This window comes from Brassica oleracea, chromosome C6, assembly GCF_000695525.1.
Source record: "Brassica oleracea var. oleracea cultivar TO1000 chromosome C6, BOL, whole genome shotgun sequence".
Classification (NCBI taxonomy): Eukaryota; Viridiplantae; Streptophyta; class Magnoliopsida; order Brassicales; family Brassicaceae; genus Brassica; species Brassica oleracea.
The window spans coordinates 18930569-18951814 of NC_027753.1; the positions used below are offsets into that span (position 1 = coordinate 18930569).

The 21246-nt window shown below is 36.5% G+C and overlaps 3 protein-coding genes across 3 annotated transcripts; 1 reads left to right on the forward strand and 2 right to left on the reverse strand.

Moving 5' to 3' along the window:
- Nucleotides 1–10100: 10100 nt before the first annotated feature.
- On the reverse strand, nucleotides 10101–11189 carry LOC106297658 (protein SLOW GREEN 1, chloroplastic-like). Its single transcript, XM_013733858.1, has one exon. It carries the CDS (start codon nucleotides 11100–11102, stop codon nucleotides 10101–10103), a length of 1002 nt encoding a protein of 333 aa, XP_013589312.1. The 5' UTR covers nucleotides 11103–11189.
- A 300-nt stretch (nucleotides 11190–11489) lies between these two features.
- LOC106300580 (serine/threonine-protein kinase AFC1-like) lies at nucleotides 11490–14520 on the reverse strand. The gene is made up of 13 exons (XM_013736754.1): nucleotides 14363–14520; nucleotides 14045–14231; nucleotides 13716–13890; nucleotides 13605–13631; nucleotides 13331–13484; nucleotides 13196–13244; nucleotides 13005–13119; nucleotides 12689–12780; nucleotides 12405–12561; nucleotides 12252–12316; nucleotides 12071–12168; nucleotides 11883–11988; nucleotides 11490–11802 (listed from the first exon to the last, which is right to left on the reverse strand). Exons 2-13 carry the CDS (start codon nucleotides 14198–14200, stop codon nucleotides 11608–11610), a joined length of 1389 nt encoding a protein of 462 aa, XP_013592208.1. The 5' UTR covers nucleotides 14201–14231; nucleotides 14363–14520; the 3' UTR covers nucleotides 11490–11607.
- Nucleotides 14521–14688: 168 nt separating this feature from the next.
- Nucleotides 14689–17072, forward strand: LOC106296631 (diaminopimelate epimerase, chloroplastic). Its single transcript, XM_013732813.1, has 9 exons — nucleotides 14689–15012; nucleotides 15090–15257; nucleotides 15354–15424; nucleotides 15514–15571; nucleotides 15633–15812; nucleotides 15902–15986; nucleotides 16079–16138; nucleotides 16220–16293; nucleotides 16779–17072. The coding sequence occupies exons 1-9, from the start codon at nucleotides 14728–14730 to the stop codon at nucleotides 16893–16895; spliced, it is 1098 nt and encodes a 365-aa protein (XP_013588267.1). The 5' UTR covers nucleotides 14689–14727; the 3' UTR covers nucleotides 16896–17072.
- Nucleotides 17073–21246: the final 4174 nt, after the last annotated feature.

Here is a 21246-nt window from a genome sequence, read left to right on the forward strand (position 1 = left end):
GGAATCTTTGTGCAAATACATCCAACTCCGTAACTCGTAAATACTACCGCCACCGGCCATTTTTTTCTTAAATTTTTTTTTGAAATCTTTTTTTCTGATTTTTTTTTTCGGATTTTTTTTTCCTTTTGTGTGTTGTGAGGAAGAGAGTTGTGGGAAATGACATATATATAGAGAAATTTTCGAGTTGGGTAGTTGAAATATAACTACGAATTTACAAGGAATATTTTACATGGAATTTACATCGTTTTAACATAATATTTACAACGACTTTACGACGAAATTAGGTAAGTTAAAGCACATTGAATACACGTTTTCACCTAAATATAACGGTAACATGTTTCGTTGTAATGTCGATGTAATGATTACGACGTATTTTTCATTCCACGTATATTCGTCGTAAACTTACATGGATTTTACAACGAACACAATTCGTCGTAAATTTACATGGCGTTTACGACGAAAGTTGGATTCCTCGTAACTGTGTTGCAAACACCATGTAAATTTACGACGAAATATTTTCGTCGTAAATGTTCGTTGTTATGGGCACGTTTTCTTGTAGTGAGAGTAGAAAATAGAGTAATGAACAAACAAAAAAACAACTTACTCTATATATATAGAGTAAACCCATTTTTTATTCTGTTATAGAGTGAAAAATAGAGTACCATTGGAGCATTTTTACTCTAAACTCTATTTTAGAGTGGAAAATAGAGTGAAGTTGGAAATACCCTAAGAACAGCTCAGCTGCATGGAAAACCTAAGGGCATGATTAACCCCGGTCTCTTAGCCGAGGTTCTTAACTCATGATTTGATATTTTTTTATTTATTTTTTTACACTTTTCGGGTAAGAGACAGCTCTTATATCTCTTATTTAAGAGACGGTTCTTAGCTTTTCTTAGTTAAAATCTAAGAAAAGCTAAAAATCGTCTCTTAGCCGAAGCTAAGAACCCCAGTTAAGAGACTGCAGTTAATCATGGTCTAAGAGCATGTTTAACAAAGGTTCTTAGGCTGAGGTTCTTATTTAAGAACTGGTTCTTAGTTTTTTTTTAATTAAAAGTTAACAGACGAATTCTTATATTCCGGTAAGAACCCACCTTAAGAATCCCAGTTAAACATGTTCTACGATTCATTCTGTTCGTAAACCAGTACTCGCAAGTCAATAAAGTATCCCAGTAAATAATCCATCTTAAATATGTAAGCAAGTCGTAATATCTAATTATGAAAAAGTTTTCAGGCGTAGAAAAAGCAATTAAAATAAAACGGTAATAAGAAAAACGGTAACAAAAGGCAAGGATAAAAGTAAGTAAAGCAGATTCCTTGACCTATGTGATAATCGCTGATCGTAAATACTATTATAGCGGTTATGCTTTCGATCATATTAGTTATGGTCAGCTAGAAAATATAGTAAGGTAAGAAATAAACTGAGTACCATAAGTTTTATCTGAGATCCGGATTCGATCCGAGAATCCGGATATCCTCTTTTTAGATCCGTCAAAACCGGATCCGGATATCTTGATTTTTTAGTCCGGATATTCGGACCTGTAAGTTTTATTAATAACTATTTCAAAAATAATAATATCTATATATAAAAACTAATTTTATTTAATATATTTTTATTTTTATAATAGTATATGTAAATTTTATGTAAATTATGTAATATTATACATACAAATAATTAAAAATATTATATATTTTTTATTTTAAATTATTTTAAATATTTTATATATATTAATATATTATTTTATTTATTTTAAAGATCCAAATCCGGATCCAGATATCCACCGAATATTACAATTTTTAGAAGGATATCCGACATCCGGATATCCGAAAACCCCGGATCCGGATAAGGATAGTAAAATTATGGATCCGGATAAGGATCCGAATCCGGATACCTTAAAATTATCCGGATACCTGATCCATCTCAGGCCTAGTACCCATATACTCCAAAGAAAAATTGTTAATCAAAACAAAAGATATAGGACTAGAGTTTTGATGAGATTCACATAAAAATAACATTTTAGTAATTCTCGGTTACGTTTACTGTATAGATAATATTTTTATTTCTGTCTTGTCACGGAATTTGGTTTTGCCTATTAATGTCAAATGTCCATCCTCCATGAAAAGAACAAGACAAACATAATCTGCTAAATGTGACAAACATAATCTGTTCTTTTCGAACACTCAAACTCTTGTTAGATTTTCTTGTATGTAACTATTAGGCTTGGATCTTTACACAAATCAAGTTAATGGCATGGGGATAACCTAGCAAAATATGTGAAAATCGGATAAAGGAAATCTATTATATTATATACTTTGAAATTCCTAATCGCTTTATTCATAAACGTTTTAACGGTTATGGGTTTATAGTGATGTGTTTCTTCCAACGATTATATTTCTCCAGTATCTAGTGATATATGAAAAATCACTACAACTAAAAATTACTGTATACAGTATTTAGTTTTTTTTGGTTAACCGAAACATTTCAATCAATGTTCAGACAACCAAATGAATCAATCATTTGACTAATTTCTCTATCGGTTGATGGGATTGTGGGGACCTAACCTAGGCAAAAAATCAAGCACGAACATGGGCTATTGAACATAGCATTTATAAACTTCAACTACAGAAAAAGATGAAGAAGATCATCGTTTGTGATTGTCAAAAATGTGGTCCAGTTATGACAAACTTCATAGAGGAAGGAGATCTCTATCAAACTTATGACTCATTTATAAATTACAACTTGGTTATTCGAGATATATTTTATCATTATCCACAACCAATAGATTAAAGCAATAAAAGCATTAGAGTTTCGGTCTGATAGTAAAAACATTGATTTCGAACATTGTAGTTTATGATTTTGATAGTTGCATATCCGATGATTTGAAGTTAGATAAAAATCATAACACAATATCAGAAAAATAAGTGAGTTTAAGTGAGTATGTACTTACGCGTGGGCATATTTTCCGGATCCGAAGATCTAAACTAGTATCAATCCGAAAAATCGGTTTTTGGGTCGGATTCGGATATACAAATATCTGATTGGATAGGGGTTGCAAAATGTATCGGGTACCGGATCGGTTTAGATTATATTCGGAATCCGAACAAATATCCGAATAGATCTGACATATTGATTCGTAAAGTAACTTTCTAAACCTAAATGCTATTCCCATTTTCAATTCTCCTTGATTATTATTACTAACTTTCCATGTTATTGTGTTAAGATAATTTGATTTCGTTTGATTTGGTGTTTCTTTGAGATTATTAGAATTGTCCAATTCTAATTTGAATAACTATGCTTTAGAGTCAGATATTTTGGATAGATTTGATTTTTGGATTAAAATTTTGTTAATATATATAGAATCCGATAAAATTTCGGAAATTTATGATATATCCGATCAGAACCGGATCCGAAAGGTACCAAACCAGATCTGAAATTTTAAACTACCCGAACAGTACCAATTTCCTTAGTTCTAAATACCTGAAATCTGAAATAAATCTTGAATCTGATATAGTACCCGAATGCACATGTCTTTATATACTATTCTAATATTGGAAGTAAATAAAGTACCGTTTGATCTGATATAGTACCCTTTGATCTTTCAAACGTGTGTACACCATGAAACATAAAAGCCGAAACAGTTACCATGAATGTGAAAGCCGAAACAGTTACCATGAATGTGGGTTTACCCAAAATACACTAAACAGTATACAAACATAGCCAAAGATGTGTTTGAAACCTTAGATTCTATCAGAGAGAGATCAAGTTGAATTTAAAGAAGCAGAGGAAGGAAGCCAAGTCCGAACAGAAAGTCTACGGAATCTTATTTGGACACAATTAATACCCGAAATCCCAGCCCTACCTAGAATGTAACGAGTGTCTCTATATTTATTTCCTTATGTCGAGAAGTCCCTATATATGTCTCCATTACTTACATCATCTCAGTGCCATGCATAATTCAAGAATGGTAACCGTGCTAAAGTGTACATTAGGCACCGCTCCTCCTTTCCAAGATACAAATGTTGTGTTGGGTCCATTATGGATTGCAGTACCTCCACAGTGTCAATGGTTGCGTGCAGAACTCTGCAAAGGATGGAAGCGTTGCTTCACAAAAAGCACATGTTTGTTCGATGTGGCAGACAAACAAATCTTTCCCCCAGGACCCAACAAACTCCAGAATAACACATTTCAGGCGTGGAATTTTGCATGTTGGATACAGTTAGAACAAGAGATTCGGATACTGTTTGAACAAACATTCCAATGATTCCTAAAGTTACATGTGTGTTGATGGACTAGTAAAACATGCAACCATAAAGAAAATAAGACGATGAAAGAGTTAGAACCTCTGTCTAGGATTTGATTCACACATCATCTCAGCTTCTCTTTGATAGACTCTCGATCTATGTAACTGAATAATGCTCGTAGCTTCTTATTGAATCAATGAAAGAGATACACTTTGATTGTGATAAGTACTCAAGCTCTCATAACGAACTAAGTACAAATCACCAGTCTCATAGCAACTGTGAAGTAAAGACTCATATCGTCTAATACATTCAAGATCAAAGCATAATCTGCTCAGCTCAACTACCACTTCTATTTATACTTCCACTCTTCACTCAATAACCATAACTGCAGAGACTCCACTTCAAATAGAAGTTTTCCCTTCACTTCTTTATTCTTAATCTTCAATACTACTCAACTCTCCTTCTCTTCCACGTCCAACACTTCTTTCCCTCTCTTCTTTCGATATCTTGAGTCTACCAATAATTCCCCCAACGAAATCCAGCTTGCCCTCAAGCTGGTACGATGGAAAACACTGCTTGAACTCCTCATAAGAGACCCACGAATCTTCCAAAGTTGGTTTGTCTAGCCAATGAACCAACAATTCCAACTCGCCTTTACTTCCAAAACGTTTGTCCAATATATCTTCTGGTACCACTATCTCCTCTGCCGCCGTAATGCAGTTAGGAGGAAGCGTATCACTCAAATCCTGTTGTCCAACTGCCAACTTTAATTGAGAGATATGAAAAACAGGATGAATACGAGCCGCCGAAGGTAGTAACAACTTATAAGTTGTTGCACCAATGCGTTCCACAACTCTATAGGGACCATAGAACTTTGCAGCTAGCTTTTGACAGAAACGTCTGGCCACTGTCTTCTGTCGATAAGGTTGTAATTTCAAATACACCATATCTCCAACATTTAACACCACATCTCTTCTTTCTTTATCAGCCTGCGACTTCATTGTTTCCTGAGCACGTAGAAGATTCTGTTTAAGTGACTCCAAGACCACATCTCTTTCCTGTAAAGCCTTCTCCAATTCATAATTGGACGTTGAACCTGCGTCAAACCGCAAGAGTGGAGGAGGATCCCGCCCATATAACACCTTAAATGGGGTTGACTGAAGTGATTTATGGTATGTAGTGTTGTACCATAGTTCAGCCCAGCCAAATAAGTATGCCACGATCTCGGGTGTGAAGAACTGAAGCATCACAAATAAGTTTCCAAACAACGGTTAAGTACCTCTGATTGACCATCAGTCTGAGGGTGGAAAGCGGTATTATACTTCAGTGTTGTGCCTGCCAAACGAAATACCTCAGTCCAGAAAGAGCTCAAGAAAATTTGATCTCTGTCAGACACGATGCTCTGGGGAAACCCGTGCAACTTAACCACCTCGCTCACAAACTTCTTTGCAACGTCAAGAGCCGTAAATGGATGCTTAAGACTCACGAAATGAGCATATTTACTGAGGCTGTCAATCACTACCAAGCATTGAACCCATTCGAAGTAGGAAGTCCTTCTATGAAGTCCATATTGATGTCTTCCCACACACGCTCTGGAATAGGTAGCGGTTGAAGAAGTCCAGCTGGTGATAGTGTTGAATGCTTGTGCGTCTGACAAACCACACACGCTGCTACATACTGTTGAATCTGTTTGTACATTCCCTTCCAAAAGAATGAACATTGAACTCGTTTTACTGTCTTCAGAACCCCTGAGTTACCTCCCAACTTACTGTCATGAGCCTCATGTAGAATCACTTGAATGAACCGAGATGACTTCGGTATCACCAGACGATGTTTAGACCACAATTTCCCTTCAATGACCTGAAACTTCTTTGAAATCAACTCCCCTGCTTGAATCTTTCGAATAGTTTCCTGAATCAACCCATCCTCTGCAATTTCTTTATACAAATCTTCCCACTGAAGCACTTTAGGGACCGTCAAGATACCGACATAGATCTTGACAAGCCGTCCGCTGCTTTATTCTCAGGGCCTGGTTTGTAGAATATTTCAAAGTCAAATCCCAAGATCTTCGTTAACCATTTCTGATACTCCATATTGACTTCTTTCTGTTCCAACAAAAACTTGAGACTGCGTTGATCTGTGTGGACATGAAACTTGCGTCCAATCAGGTAATGTTTCCACTTCCTTATAGCCATGACGATTGACATGAGCTCCCTCTCATATGCTGGTTTTAGTTGTTCGCGTGGAGTGAGTGTGTGGCTAAAATACGCTATTGGTCGTCTGTTTTGCATCAAGACAGCTCCCAATCCGAATCCTGACGCATCTGACTCCACCACAAAAACTTGCTCAAATTATGGTAAGGCTAATACCGTTGCATGAACCATTGCATACTTCAGTCATCAAATGCATCATGTGATTCCTTGGACCAAGCGAAGTGATCCTTCTTCAATAATATTGTCAATGGCCGAGCAATACTCCCATAATCTTTGACAAATTTTCGATAATATCTCGTTAGACCCAAAAACCCTCGGAGTTGGTTAACTGTCTTTGGTAACGACCACTCGTTCATAGCTGTAATCTTCTCTGAATCAGTAGCTACACCTTGAGCTGATATTATGTGACCCAAATACTCAACCTTCGCCACTCCAAAAGTGCATTTCTTCTGATTTGCAAACAAGCTCTGCTCTCATAATACTTGTAACACCAGACGAATATGCTCCCCATGAGATTGCTGGTCTTTACTGTAGACCAATATGTCGTCAAAAAACACCAAAACAAATTTCCGAAGAAACGGTTTGAAAACCTTGTTCATCAATGCTTGAAATGTGGCTGGGGCATTGGTGAGACCGAAGGGCATCATAAGGAATTCGTAGTGTCCCTCCACCGTTCTGAAAGCTGTTTTATGAATATCTTCTTCCACCATTCTGATCTGATGATAACCGGATCTTAGATCAAGCTTGGTAAAGACAGATGCTCCATGTAGTTCATCAAGTAGTTGATCGATGACTGGTATTGGGTATTTATCCAACACAGTTGCTCTATTCAATGCCATGTAGTCGACGCAGATGCGAAAAGACCCATCCTTCTTCTTTACTAATAGCACCGGGCTCGAAAAAGGGCTGGTGCTTGGTCTTATGATCCCGGTAGTTAACATGTCACTGACCATTTGCTCCATTGCTACTTTGCTTGCGTGAGGGTATCTATAAGGGCGAACAGAGACTGTTGATACTCCAGGTTTTAGATTGATCGTGTGTTCCTTGCACGAACTGGTGGTAAAGTTGTAGGAATCGCAAACACTTCTTCAAACTCTTGGAGTAACTCTGAGAATTGTGTACGAACTTCTGGAATCGGAGATGTTGCTGTAGAAGTAGTAAGAAGCACTTATCTTCCTTCATTACTACTTTTATAGACTGGCATCAGAGACTTGAAGGAGTACTTGGTGCAATGTAACGCCTTCTCTCCCAACAAAGTTACCTTGTTCCCGTTATAGACAAAGGAAAGGACCTGCTCTCTCCAGTCCATTTCACACTTGCCTAAGGTTTCAAGCCACTGAATACCAAGTATCACATCTACGTTTCCTAGTTCAAGAGAGATGAAGTCACTTGTGAAGTTAGTATTGTTTAGTTGAAATGTGACTGCTCTGCAAATTCCCGAAGCATTCGAAGTCACACCATTACGCAACAACACGTCCAGGCTACTGACAACATAAATTTTCAGTCGTAGCCTGTCCACAACTTCATGTGAAATGAAGTTGTGAGATGCTCCGCTATCGAGCATGACTATCACCTCTTTTCCGCATATCTCTCCCCTCATCTTGGTCGTCATAGGAGAGTCAATGCCCAAGTACGAGTTTAATGATAAAGTGTGTAAGACTTGTTGTTCTTGGTCACACTGCAACTCTCCTTCTTCGTTGGAGACCACTTCAAGCTCTAAACCGTTTATCACTGTTAACACTCACAATTGTCTGTTCGGACACTCCATCTTATGAGGTGGTGTCCATGGTGCTTTACATCTAAAGCATATATTCTCTTTTCGCATACGATCTAACTCTACATCCGAATATTGTAACCTCGCTCTAAAGTTGTTTTGCTGTTGTTGCGAATTATTTTCTTTATTTGCCCCCGCATCGTGCTTCTAATTATCTCCATTCTGTCTGTTGGACTGATGACCAGGGCGGACTGTCGTGGTTTGACGACGAAAGCCTCGCTGAGCATCTCCACTCGAAGCTGAGCTTACAACCTTACAAAAAGTTGTACTCTGCATCTTCAAAACCGCCAGTTTGTGGTATGTCAAACTCACAGGTTCCTTCATGCGAATAACCTCCTTCACTTCAGATTTAAGACCGTTGAAGAACACCTTGATCAGATTCTTCTCATCAATTTCCGTAACTTGGTTCCTCAAAGCCTCAAATTCGTTCACATAGTCGACAATATCTCCCTCTTGTGTCAAACAAAATAGCCTTGTTAATGGATCATTGTCAATGGGACCGCCAAATCTGTCTAACATCCGCTTGGTGGACTGCTCCCAACTCACAAAAGGATCACTGAGCACTTCGCCGTTGAACCACTGCAGAACCGGTCCTTCTAGACTCAGAGAGACTAGATTCAGCTTTTCATCCTCGTTGTAGTTCCCAAATCTGAAAAATCTTTCAACACGCGAGATCCAATCGAACGGGAGTGGACCAGAGAACACATGCATATCAATCTTACGCAACAATTTATCACGATTCGCTAGAATATGTTGAATTCCCCGATAACCTAACTGCCTAGGAGATTGTTCGGGTTCAGATGAAAGTACCGGTACCTGATCAAGAAGAGCTTGCGAAGAAGACGCAATCTCTTTCCCGGATCGTTGATTAAACACCGCTGTATCTTCGATTCGAGTCAATATCTCCGTCATAATGAGCATCCGCTTCTCCAGCGAATCAAACTTGAGATTCGACTCCGTTCCCAATGTCTCGATCTTCTTCTCCACCGATTCGAACCTCTCCGACGCCGCTCTGTTACCTCGTGATGCGGAATCACAACTGATCTTCAACAGCTCCAAATCATCTTGGAAACGTTGTAGATTCGCCGATTGTTGTAGATCTGAGCTTGATGTCAACACTCGTTCACCTCCGATCATCCTTTCCTCCATTCCAGTAACTTCGCGAGACCTTCGATCGAGTTTCGCCGCACCAATGATAGACTCTCGATCTATGTAACTGAATAATGCTCGTAGCTTCTTATTGGATCAATGAAAGAGATACACTTTGATTGTGATAAGTACTCAAGTTCTCATAACGAACTAAGTACAAATCACCGGTCTCATAGCGACCGTAAAGGAAAGACTCATATCGTCTAATACATTCAAGATCAAAGCATAATCCGCTCAGCTCAACTACCACTTCTATTTATACTTCCACTCTTCACTCAATAACCATAACTGCAAAGATTCCACTTCAAATAGAAGTTTTCCCTTCACTTCTTTATTCTTAATCTTCAATAATACTCAACTTTCCTTCTCTTCCACGTCCAACACTTCTTTCCCTCTTCTCCACTCATTTTTCCCTCTTCTCCACTCATTGGAAGATTCGAGCGTCCCAAATGAAATGAGTGACTAGTCTTATGTCACAGATCATCTGTGTGAGCCATTAGCGAAGTAATTTTGTTTCTTTTCTACCTAATGAACAATGCCTAAGCATCATCTAGACCATGTGTCAAGTAAATTAATTTGCCAACTAGTTTTGTTTCTTTTCAAGCTAATGAACAATGATGAGCATCATCTAGACAGGAGATTGTGATTCAAATACAAGTGTTCAACTTATGATCCTAATCAGACATCTACGAGAAAGCATCAAAATCAACTAAACATTATTCATCTCAATATGATTCACCAAAACAACCAGCCATCTCGCGCTGCGTCTTCTCTGAGAAAAGCTTGGAAGCAATCAAATTATCCATGAAATACTCTCTGTAAGGATGATTCGCAGGCACAAGTTCTCGAAACTTATCAAACTGTTCCTCTGCTTTGTCTTTCTTCTTCAGCAACGTGTATATAACACCTTGACAAAGATACGGTCTGAAATCTGCTGGCTCTTCTTTCACAAGCTCTCGATAAAGCTTCAATGCTTCACCGTGCTTCCCTTCAATCACCCGAATCTGAGCCAAAAGAAGCTTAAAATCTCGAAAATCGTTGTGATTATTCTCCTTCTTGCATCTCAGCATGGCTTCTTCGATCCTACTCTCCACCTCATTCAAGTCAAGACCTGCATCAGAATAAGCCATGACCAAGCCGTGATAAGCTTCGACGCGAAGAGGGTCCTTAGCAAGAATATCTTCGAATGAAGCTTTAGCTGAGTCTATCTCTCCACTGTATGTAAAGATGTTAGCTTTGAGGACAGGCCATTCTGGTTCCTCGGGTTCTAGTTTGATCAAACGGTCGACTACTTCTACAGCTTCTGTGAGCTTTCGAGATCTGATCTTTACCTCCATCAAGGAACGAAGAGAGTCTACATCAGGAGGGTGAGTTGCTAAATGCTCTTCAAGCGCTCTCTCTTCTTCTTCCAAGGTGACGTGTTGTTCTTTGCTTTCCGTTGACGGAGGAGGCGCGACGGGAGCTGCAATCGCCGCAGGTTTGAGCTGGAGGTTGACGAAGAGGAGGGCGGCGGCGGTTGTTAGAGTGATGCATGTGGACTTGAAGAGGCGGAAAGGTGTGGACTTTTGGAGAGGGGTGATAGGGTTTTGTGATTTGGAGGAGGAAGCTTTGATTGGAGTGTGTTTGAAAGAGGAGTTTGGTCGGATTAATGGTCTGAAGGGGGCAAATGTTGGGTGTTTCGGGAAGGAAAGGTGAAATGGCTGTAATCTTCCCAGAGACTCCATCATCGAGATAAACCTTGTCCCTTCAAAACCCTATTCAGTAAGGGAGATAGCTGAGGAAGAAGATGATGAAGCTTTTCCATCCGCAATACGCCACCGTTTTATCTTTCGTGGGCCTCAGTCTCTCGCTTTGACGGATCCATACGGGCCCAAATATAGGTTTCGATCGGATACGTGTTTGGACCTCTTTCTGTACCACAACTTGTATAAAGAGTTGTTTATAGTTGTCGTTTTCAATCACCAGACATCATGAAGCTGCATAATATGCAAGATGATCACACTATCACACTGACTTTGAGGTGTAAAGTAACTGTAATAACTCTTTTCAAACAGCCACCGAACGACAACCTTGGTCGTGGTCGGAAGATGAACACAAGAAACAAACACAACAACAAACTGAAAAAAACCAAGCAAGGGACATGCCTTTCTCTCTTTCTTTTCATTTCTATACATGAACATATAAACCAGATTTTTATGCAAACATTAATCTGCAGTTTCTTCTTTTCTTTTTTTAGTTCTTGTGGTTATATAAAAATGGATAAGGGTTTTGGTTAAAGGGAATACTCTGTTCCCGGCTTCTAGTGAAGAAGGGATGGTTCAGTGCTTCCCTTGCCTTGAGCCTCTCCGTTGGATCATATCTAAGCAGCCCTAGTAACAGATCTATCAGATCACCCGCCGAGTGATCCACGTGCTGCATTATCAGATTCTGCAAAAACAATGGTGTCACTAAGTTCAATATTGCAGAGCAGCCAATGTCAAGTCCGAAGTTACTGAGAAATTATTTACCGGTAACCGGGGAAGTTTCCACACTGCTTTTAAGCTGTCTCTTGATGTCGCACCTTCAGGCCAGTCTAATTTTGCGCCTCGCCTGAAGTATCTGTCGGAGCGCCGGCTGCAAGAAACGTGTTGATTTTGATATAAGAAACTAAAAGTTTTCAGTTTAATATTCCGCTGGATGAACTTGTTGTTCTTACTCGGCTCTGAGCACCACTTGAGGAGGTAATGGTCCAAGGACCCTCTCCATCATGGCCAAATGCTCCAAGTTTTCATGCGTTTGAAAAAGCGCCTCCCCCTGCAAGAATTTATTCACAAGAAACATCTGTTGAGATATGAATCCTGGAGTATAGAACAACATGAAAAGAGAAAGATGCTCACCGAACAAAGTTCAACAAGTATGCAACCAATACTCCACAGGTCACATGGATAGTTCCATCCAACCCCTGTGACAATGTTCCAAAATATTAAAATACAGATAGTTATGCAACTAATAAATTATTATCTACACAAATGTGTAAATAAAAAGTTTACCTAGGATAACTTCTGGTGCGCGGTAGTGCCTTGTGGATACGATATGGCTATGGTCTTGATGTTCAAGCGTTGTACTTCCAAAATCAATGAGCTTGATGGCACTTGACTTTGGCAGATTCTTAAAGTATGAACCGTCTCTCGTGGGTCGTGATAGAAACTAGATTTTCATGACCACAAAAGAAATAAAGTCAAACCAACTCGAGTTAAACAAGTTCCTTAATGGATGCATATCTCATAAGCCATGAACCTAGATGCGTTTAGCTTGGCAATAATTGATTACTCACCTTATAATCAGGTATTTTGATATATTCAGACGATACCAGAAGAACGTTCTCGGGCTTCAAATCTGTGTGAATCAGCCGCAAGTCGTGCATATCTGTCAAAAGAATGAACAAAGTCTGAGAACACTGGTAAACAACTCAAGACATTGCAGTCGGAGCAATTTGGATTCCATGGAAATTTAAGTATCAAAAGATAAAAGATTAAGGAATAACTACTACTAATGCCTAAGTCTTGTGCTAAAAAGTTTCAGAAAGTAGAATGATCTATGGCACTGATGGACAACTATATAGAAGAATGGGTAAAGAATAGTCCACACACATGCTACAGACTCCAAAAGTTGCCTGCCAAGCTCTCGAACAAGGTCAATAGGAAATGAACGGTAACTATTTTTGCGGAGAAAGTCATATAAGCTCGGTCCAAGCTTCTCAAATACCTGTTGAAACCATTTAAACCCATCCGCAAGTTCTTTTGATCTCAAACTTATCAAACAAAAGGTAACAAGTACTTACAATACAAATATGATTACGATAGTCAAACCAATTCCGTATTTGCACACAACTGCAATGAACGGAAGAGCTTATACCAAACTGCAATAAACTTAACACTAACCAAGAATTAGTAAAGAGGAAAATAAGAATTCTTACCGAGAACCACCAACATCATGCCTTGCAAGCCTTTGCAGCACGTCAATTTCAATCATGGCAGCTTCACGATACTTGGGTACGGAGCGTATAACTTTAATCGCCACAGCTTCTTTGTGTTTATCATCAAAACATTCCAGTACTTGTCCAAATGTACCTGCAAGCAATACAATCCACTGGATAATGAGATTACTTATCTTCCCCATATCGAACAGAATAAAAAAGTATAGACTAATCACAATTACTACATATAATATAAGCAAAGAAGTAAGCTAACCTTCACCCATTTTGCTGAGAATTTGATCTGCATTCACAACAGAAGAGGGCAGTTAACCTCCATCCATGGACAGGGTTGATGAAGAAACAGATAAGATGTTGAAAGACTCACATCGTGGAGTTAAAGTATCTCCAATAACAAAGGAAAAGTGGCCGTCTTTATCATCTGGTCTCCAGGGAGGAGAGCCCTGACGAGGAAGCCCGTTATAAAACATGTTTGGGTAACCAAAACTGGGAACTAGTCCACCCGTAAACTCAGGACCATAGTACAACGGAGGATGAAATACCTGCAGAGAAGATACAAATACACCAGTTGTGAAAAGACTTGGCGCTCGAGCAAAAACAAAAAACAAAAAGATCGAAACTTTTTAAGCAGTCAAGTGTCGTTGAAGATTACAAACACAGAAAATTTAGTATATATGTGGACAATTCGTTACCAACCGTGGATGGTGGAGGAAGAGGAGGAGCATCCCAAGCTAACCGAGGCCGTTTCCTCGGACGCTTATCGACGTTCCTATGCGGGAACTCAACATTCCTCCGAGTTTCCAAGATCATGGCGATCGAGCTAGCTTTCTCACGATGCACACTGCTTTGCATTAATGGGTTTATTATAAATTCAAATCCTTCGCTGAAATCAAATACCCAAGGGATGATTGTGGATGAATTAGAATCGAATTAAGGAGATAAGATTCTGAAATTCGAAAACCCTAAATAATCTTTTTTTTTAAAAGCATAAAGTAATGCAGCAAAGGAACTAACCGTAAATCTCTCTCACAAAGATTGAATCTACGGGAATTGAGATCGGAGATACGGAATGATCTTCACTCTCAATTGTAGCTGGAGAATCAGGAGAAAATATTTGACAGCGACAGAGACTGAAACGAAATAATGAGAGAGAGAGAGAGAGGAAGGAGACGGCGGAGAGAGAGAGATGGGCTTTACGAAGTTTTCAATGGGCTTTTTTAAAAATATCTGACGACTCCAAAACGACATGTAGTTTATGATGCCCACCGAAAGAGACAACGCAGAGTTTAGTTATTAAACATAATAACAACACGATGTTCTCTTCAAAGACTCCCAAATAAGACAGAGAGAGAGAGAGAGAAAAAAAGTCAGAAGCAACGATGGAGATAGCCGCCATTAACACCGTCTCCGTCGCGCCGCAATCGCGCCTACTCTCAAACACATTCTCCAGGAAGCTAGGTTCCGTCTCTTCTCTTTCGCTCCGTTCCATCGAGAGAGAATATCGCGTTGGTAGCGCTAGGCTTCGCGCGTCTGCAGCGTCCTCCTCCTCAATGGACGCCGTCACCGCCGAGAAAACATCGCCGTCGAGTTTTCTCGAAAACAGAGAATCCAAAAAAGTTCTTCATTTCGTGAAGTATCACGGTCTCGGCAATGACTTCATTTTGGTAACTTTACTTTCCAATCAAAATGTATCCAAATCCCAATATACGGTTTCAAAGATGAAGACTTTTCTCCTTGTCAGGTGGATAACAGAGACTCATCGGAACCTAAGATCACTCAAGAGCAGGTGGCGAAGCTCTGCGATCGGAACTTCGGTGTTGGTGCTGATGGAGTTATCTTTGCAATGCCGGGAGTCAATGGTGCTGATTACACAATGAGGATATTCAATTCAGATGGAAGTGAACCAGAGGTGGGCCTTTTTGCGATTTTGTGTTATGTTTTTGAGTGAGTTCTTGTTTTCATTTGCAAGTCAATAACGGCTTTTTGGGTTTTGTTATTATTGTAGATGTGTGGTAATGGAGTTAGATGCTTTGCAAGATTCATTGCTGAGCTTGAGAACTTGCAGGGGAAGCATAGGTATCTTTTTATCTGTATCGCACAAACATGTTCTGAACATTTGTCATGCTTGCTTCCTTGCTATTAATCTGTGATGTCTTTTTGGGCAGTTTTACAATGCATACCGGAGCTGGCCTGATTGTTCCTGAAATTCAAGATGATGGACAGGTATAAATCATTTGGATGATGTGTTTTGTATCTCGTTGTTTACTGCATTGTGATTGAACAGGTTATGGTTGACATGGGGATACCGATTCTAAAAGCACAAGATGTGCCCACCAAGTTGCCTGGGACCAAAGGTGAAGCTGTTGTTCAGGCAGAACTAGTTGTTGATGGAGTCACCTGGAATGTGACTTGTGTTAGTATGGGCAATCCTCACTGTATCACATTTGGTACAAAGGGTGGACCGGTGCGTTTGTTTGCGTTCCTAGACTCTTATTCATTCTTCGACATATGGAGTTTCTCACCGTTTGTAATTTTACTCTTGTGTCAAACCAGAATCTGAAGGTTGATGATTTGAACTTGCCAGAGATTGGTCCAAAGTTTGAGCATCATGAAATGTTTCCAGCTCGAACTAACACAGGTTTGTGGAGATTAATGGGTTATATTTCTCTATCGTATCTTGAGTTTATATCTCTTACGGTTGTCTTACAATTCTTTGCGTTTTATCTGCAGAGTTTGTGGAAGTCTTATCACGTTCTCATTTGAAAATGCGTGTCTGGGAGCGCGGAGCAGGTCAGCTAATCGTTCAAACTAACTTCTCTGTCAAATTTTTAGCACTCTATGTTTCCTTAAAAGCTTAAACATACTGCGCAGGAGCAACTTTGGCATGTGGAACTGGAGCTTGCGCTCTGGTTGTTGCAGCAGTCCTTGAAGGTCGAGCCAACAGGGTAAGTTTCGAATTTTAGAACTAAAAGAACTGGATACCAGTTTCATAATTTGATAATATGATCAGATTATACAATAGTATGCAGCTCCTAGTCTTCCATATAATATATACATGAAATGAAGCATGATAGTTTAGAGAAACAGACGTTGTGCTAGATAAACTGATTGGTTTTCCTTTTTGTATGCACATTTGAGTTTAAATAAGCTTCACAGTTCACACATGTGAAGTAACGGGGAGGGGGTTTGTTTTCTTAATCATAGGTTTAGCCGAGGGGACAAGGGTTCTACACCGTGTTGGGATCCTTTCCGGATCTTTTGGCAAGAGTTGATCTCTTGTGGGAGAAAGAACCTTGTATTCCTTTTGTTCTATCTATCAGTAAAGAGTTATGCGTTCTTAATTTTTTTTGGGATCATGAGCTGAGATTTGCGGCATGTGTTATATATATGCACACTGACCTCGAGCTATGTATTGGTCACGGTGAAACAGAAATGCACGGTGGATCTGCCGGGCGGACCACTGGAGATAGAGTGGAGGCAGGAGGACAACCATATCTACATGACGGGTCCTGCGGAAGCTGTCTTCTACGGATCAGCACTGCTCTAAGTGTTCACGGTCATTGACTTGTCTCTCACCCTTGTTAAGACTTAAGATTGTGTTTCATTGGAACTGATTCATGAATATTGTTTATGTACTTGTGTTGTTTTCGGGGTTTCAGAGTAAAATTCCAAACCTTCTGAGTATGTGCGTTTATGTTCATAGATTTAAAACACTGTTCTCTCACTCACTCTGGTTACCGATAAGGTTAAACTTGTACATGTGCAGACTATTATCAAAAGTCATGGTTTCATAAAAAGAAATGGATTTAGAACTTTAAAGAATGTATAGCTAACTTCATTCCTTCGAAATTTTTCCCATCTCCAAAGAAATACGCCCAGCAAGGTTGTTCCACATCACATTACCTTAGTATTGTCTCATATGATTTCTAGTCTCTTTCAATTTTTTTCAACAGAAAATTTAATAAAATAGTAAAATAGTTTTGTCTATATGTATGCTACTATGCTTATTGTTTTTTTGGAAATTATAAATTCTAAATTTAACAGTTTATCTTAAAAAAATTAAAAATTTAAATCATAATCTATATATTTATTTTAATTAGTTTCATGGTCGACTGTTCTACTAGCATTTGCTATTATACAGCTGTTCTAAATTTAACAGTATATCTAGAAATTAAAATTACATATATATATATATATATATATTATTTTTTTAATTTTAATTTTTAGATTCCAGGTCGACCGAGCACTTGCAATTATACAGCCGTTCAACAAAGCAAGAGAACAAGTTCACCGTTATGCAGGGCCCCTTACCATTGTTATGAACCCCGGGGCAAAAAAAAAATTTACATTCGAAGATTTATATTTAAAACATTTTTAAAATTTAATTAGTAATATTTTGTATATTTTGTGATGAAAATAAAACTATATGCATATCAAATATTTTTGGACCCTTTTCAATTTTATTTATTATATTTATAATTTTTATATAAAAATATAGATTTTTTTAAAAAAATTGAGGCCCTTAACTATTAATATACGGGGATACAGGTTTGGGCCCTGGCGGTCGCACCGATTGTCTCTCCTCCTCAGCCGGCCCTGCCATTATGCAATCAAGACTACCAGATGCCAATCTAATGAAACATTTAATTAGACTTCGCATTTTAAACAAACTCAGTAGCCAGCTCTCCAGGTAAAGTTCAGCCTGATCAGTTCGCTATATCACGATATGTAAATGACAGGACGTGTATGTACGGTAATGCGTAATTATTGGCAGCTGTGTAATCTTGCAAGAATGACGCCAGGACACTGCATAAGTGATGCGGATAAACGATCTAACTTGCAGGAAAAGCCCTCCATTCCATAAAATAGACAATAATAAAAATATAAAAAAATACAGAAGAAAAGAAACGTGACGAATGATATTGGGTAATAAGAAGAAGAGAACCATATGGTTATATCATGAGATTCTAATTGCATCCAAACATTATGTTTGACCTCTACAATGTTCTGTGTTTACTATTTAATATTTAAAATAATTTTTGTTTTATGTCATTACATATTGAAACTTCCTTACATAATGTAAATGTGGGGCTTATTGGAATAGGGATTTCATAAAATTTTAGGTTTTTGCCAAATCCTCCCTTATTGGACAAGGTATTTATAAAAAAATTTACAAATCCCCACTTATTGGATATAGCATTTATAAAAATCTTATTAAATCACCCCTTATTGGAAAATATGGATTTCATTAATGAGAATCATCAAAAGTTATTTTGGATATTAAAAACTATCATTTACCCTTTAAATTCAATAGAATCAAATACCACCTAAAGAGATGGAATTTAAAAAAAAACAATTATTTCATCTTTTATGTCAAAGAATCAAATCAAATGTTAGGGTCAGAATAAATTGTCAAACACAGCCGGGTTTTCTATGGTAGCATAGTGAGCCACTGACAGAAATCAAAACGTGAGACTTCTGTAGTTTTTATACAAAGTAGGTGTATATGTATTAGCAAGTTCAAATTTTTTTTTTGTTCAGTATTTCACATTTCAGAGTTCTTATACAAGTTTGAAAAATAATCATTCTTGGTGCTATGTTTCTTCCAATCGTTACTATCTAACAAATTGTAGGAGAAAAAATATTAGCTATTACTGTATTATAGAGTCACGAGACTTGCACCCAAGCTTCTTTCTCAATTTCATTGTATTGCTACAATTTTGTTTTTGTAGTTTAATTGTCATGTTTTGTTGTTAATATTATCTAAAAGAAATGACAATGTGTTTTAAATTTCAGATTCTTCTGTCATGGATCAAGCAGTTAATGAGAATGAAGAACTACAGTTAAGAAAATGTAGAAAAAAGAAAAAGAGCTCTCAATCAGACGTGGATATATTTTTATATAACAACCGATTACGTTTTTTGTAGTTATGTGAAAATTATTATTAAAATATTTAAAAAAGATCTTACCAAATCTTACCAAATTCCCCTTTTAAATCTCCATCAAAATCCTTAAATTCAACAAAACTCTCTAAATTCCACTACATTTTAAAATCCTCAAAACCTTCTCAAACCCCAACTCCAATAAGCCCCCTTAATCTATATTATTATTTGAGAAGTGAATTTGCTTATGTGTTATATTTTCCATGATTTTAGGATAAATTATTAATTTTAATTATACTATTGTTTAAAAATCTATATTAATTAATTTATATTTATATTTATAATGAAATTAAAATAATTAACTAATAAATAAGTAAATATTAACAAATTCTAACGATAACATCATAGTTTGATTTATCTTATATTCAATTTATGTTATTAATTTTCCCTAATTTCAACGTGAGTCATTAGTTTTAATAATACAATTTTTTAAATTCTATATTAATGTAATAAGTGATAAATTAGTTAATCATTGACTATATATACATATATGCCGTAAAATATAAATTTTATAGTTATGTTAAATATTTATATATTTTTAATGCTTAAACAATTATATACCTAACTAAAGTATGTATACATGATGAACAATAAATAATTATTTTTATCTTCAAAATCACAGACATGATCACAACAATATATATAAATAGTAAATTATCTGAAAAAAATAAAACTTATTAAAATTTTAAAATTAGAGAAACATGAAAACTAAAATAACAATACTAAATTACATAAATCGATTTGATGTCCATCAATTATTTGTAAATTTTTTTTCAGGTTGTATGTCTTTTTGACTTGCAATCTAAATTATTTCAACGGGATTCTTTATCCTGATTAACTTTACCACATTGATTATACCACACAATATATAATGAAATCAACAACCATTTAAAACCATCAAAATACCTTTTGTGATGATTTCTCAAAAGAGTTGGAAATAATTACTTCAAAAATTTAAAAGAAATATTTAGATGCCAGTATGAAAAATAAAGCCTTAGTTGATGAATTTTTAGATCATAGTATTTTTCTAATTGGTGTATCCTATTAATTTATGTTCTATTTGATCATAAAACATTTATTCTAATATTATTTATTGTAGACATTATTGGTCAGATTGTGAATTGTTAAACATCCAAAGGAACTCTTTGCAAAGTAAAGATACTCCATAAAGTTAGAATTAACTATTTGTGAGATAAAATAGCTTTATTAAGCGTTTAATTTTATATTATATTTAATCTCTTAGGTGATAAATTAGTTAAAAGATCACTGAAAATATATACTATATCGTAAAATATAAAATGTATACTTATGCAAAATATTTTATATATTTTGAATATAAATAATCAGATTCCTAACTAATATAAATTAATTTGCATTTATACATGATGAACGTCAAATTAATATTTGATCTGTAAAATCGTAAACATTATCATAATAATATATATATATATAAACAAAATAATAAATAACCTATAAAAGACAAAATAAAACTTATTAAATAATATTAAAAATACAAAGAAACATGAAAACTATGATAAAAATATATTAAATAACATAAAATAAACTAAAAATAATAAACGTAATATAAATATAATCTAAGGGAATGCAGAGTTAATGTTTTATAATATTTTTTTCAAAGTTTATAAGATTTAAATTGTTGATAATACATAATGTTTAAATCAAAGATATTTAAATCTTTGAATAGATATATTTTATTTTACAAAAACTAATAGTAACAAAAAGGGTTAAATATATATTTTATGAATTTTTGATATATATATATATATATATATATCTATATTATGTGAGATTTAGATATATTAAAAAGAATATTCGGTTATAAATATTCCATATTTTTATACAAGTGATTAAAAAATATTTATATCCTACCATATATAGATTTTATTGTTGAAATCAATTAATAGTAACTGAAAATGTTAAACATGTATTCTAGGA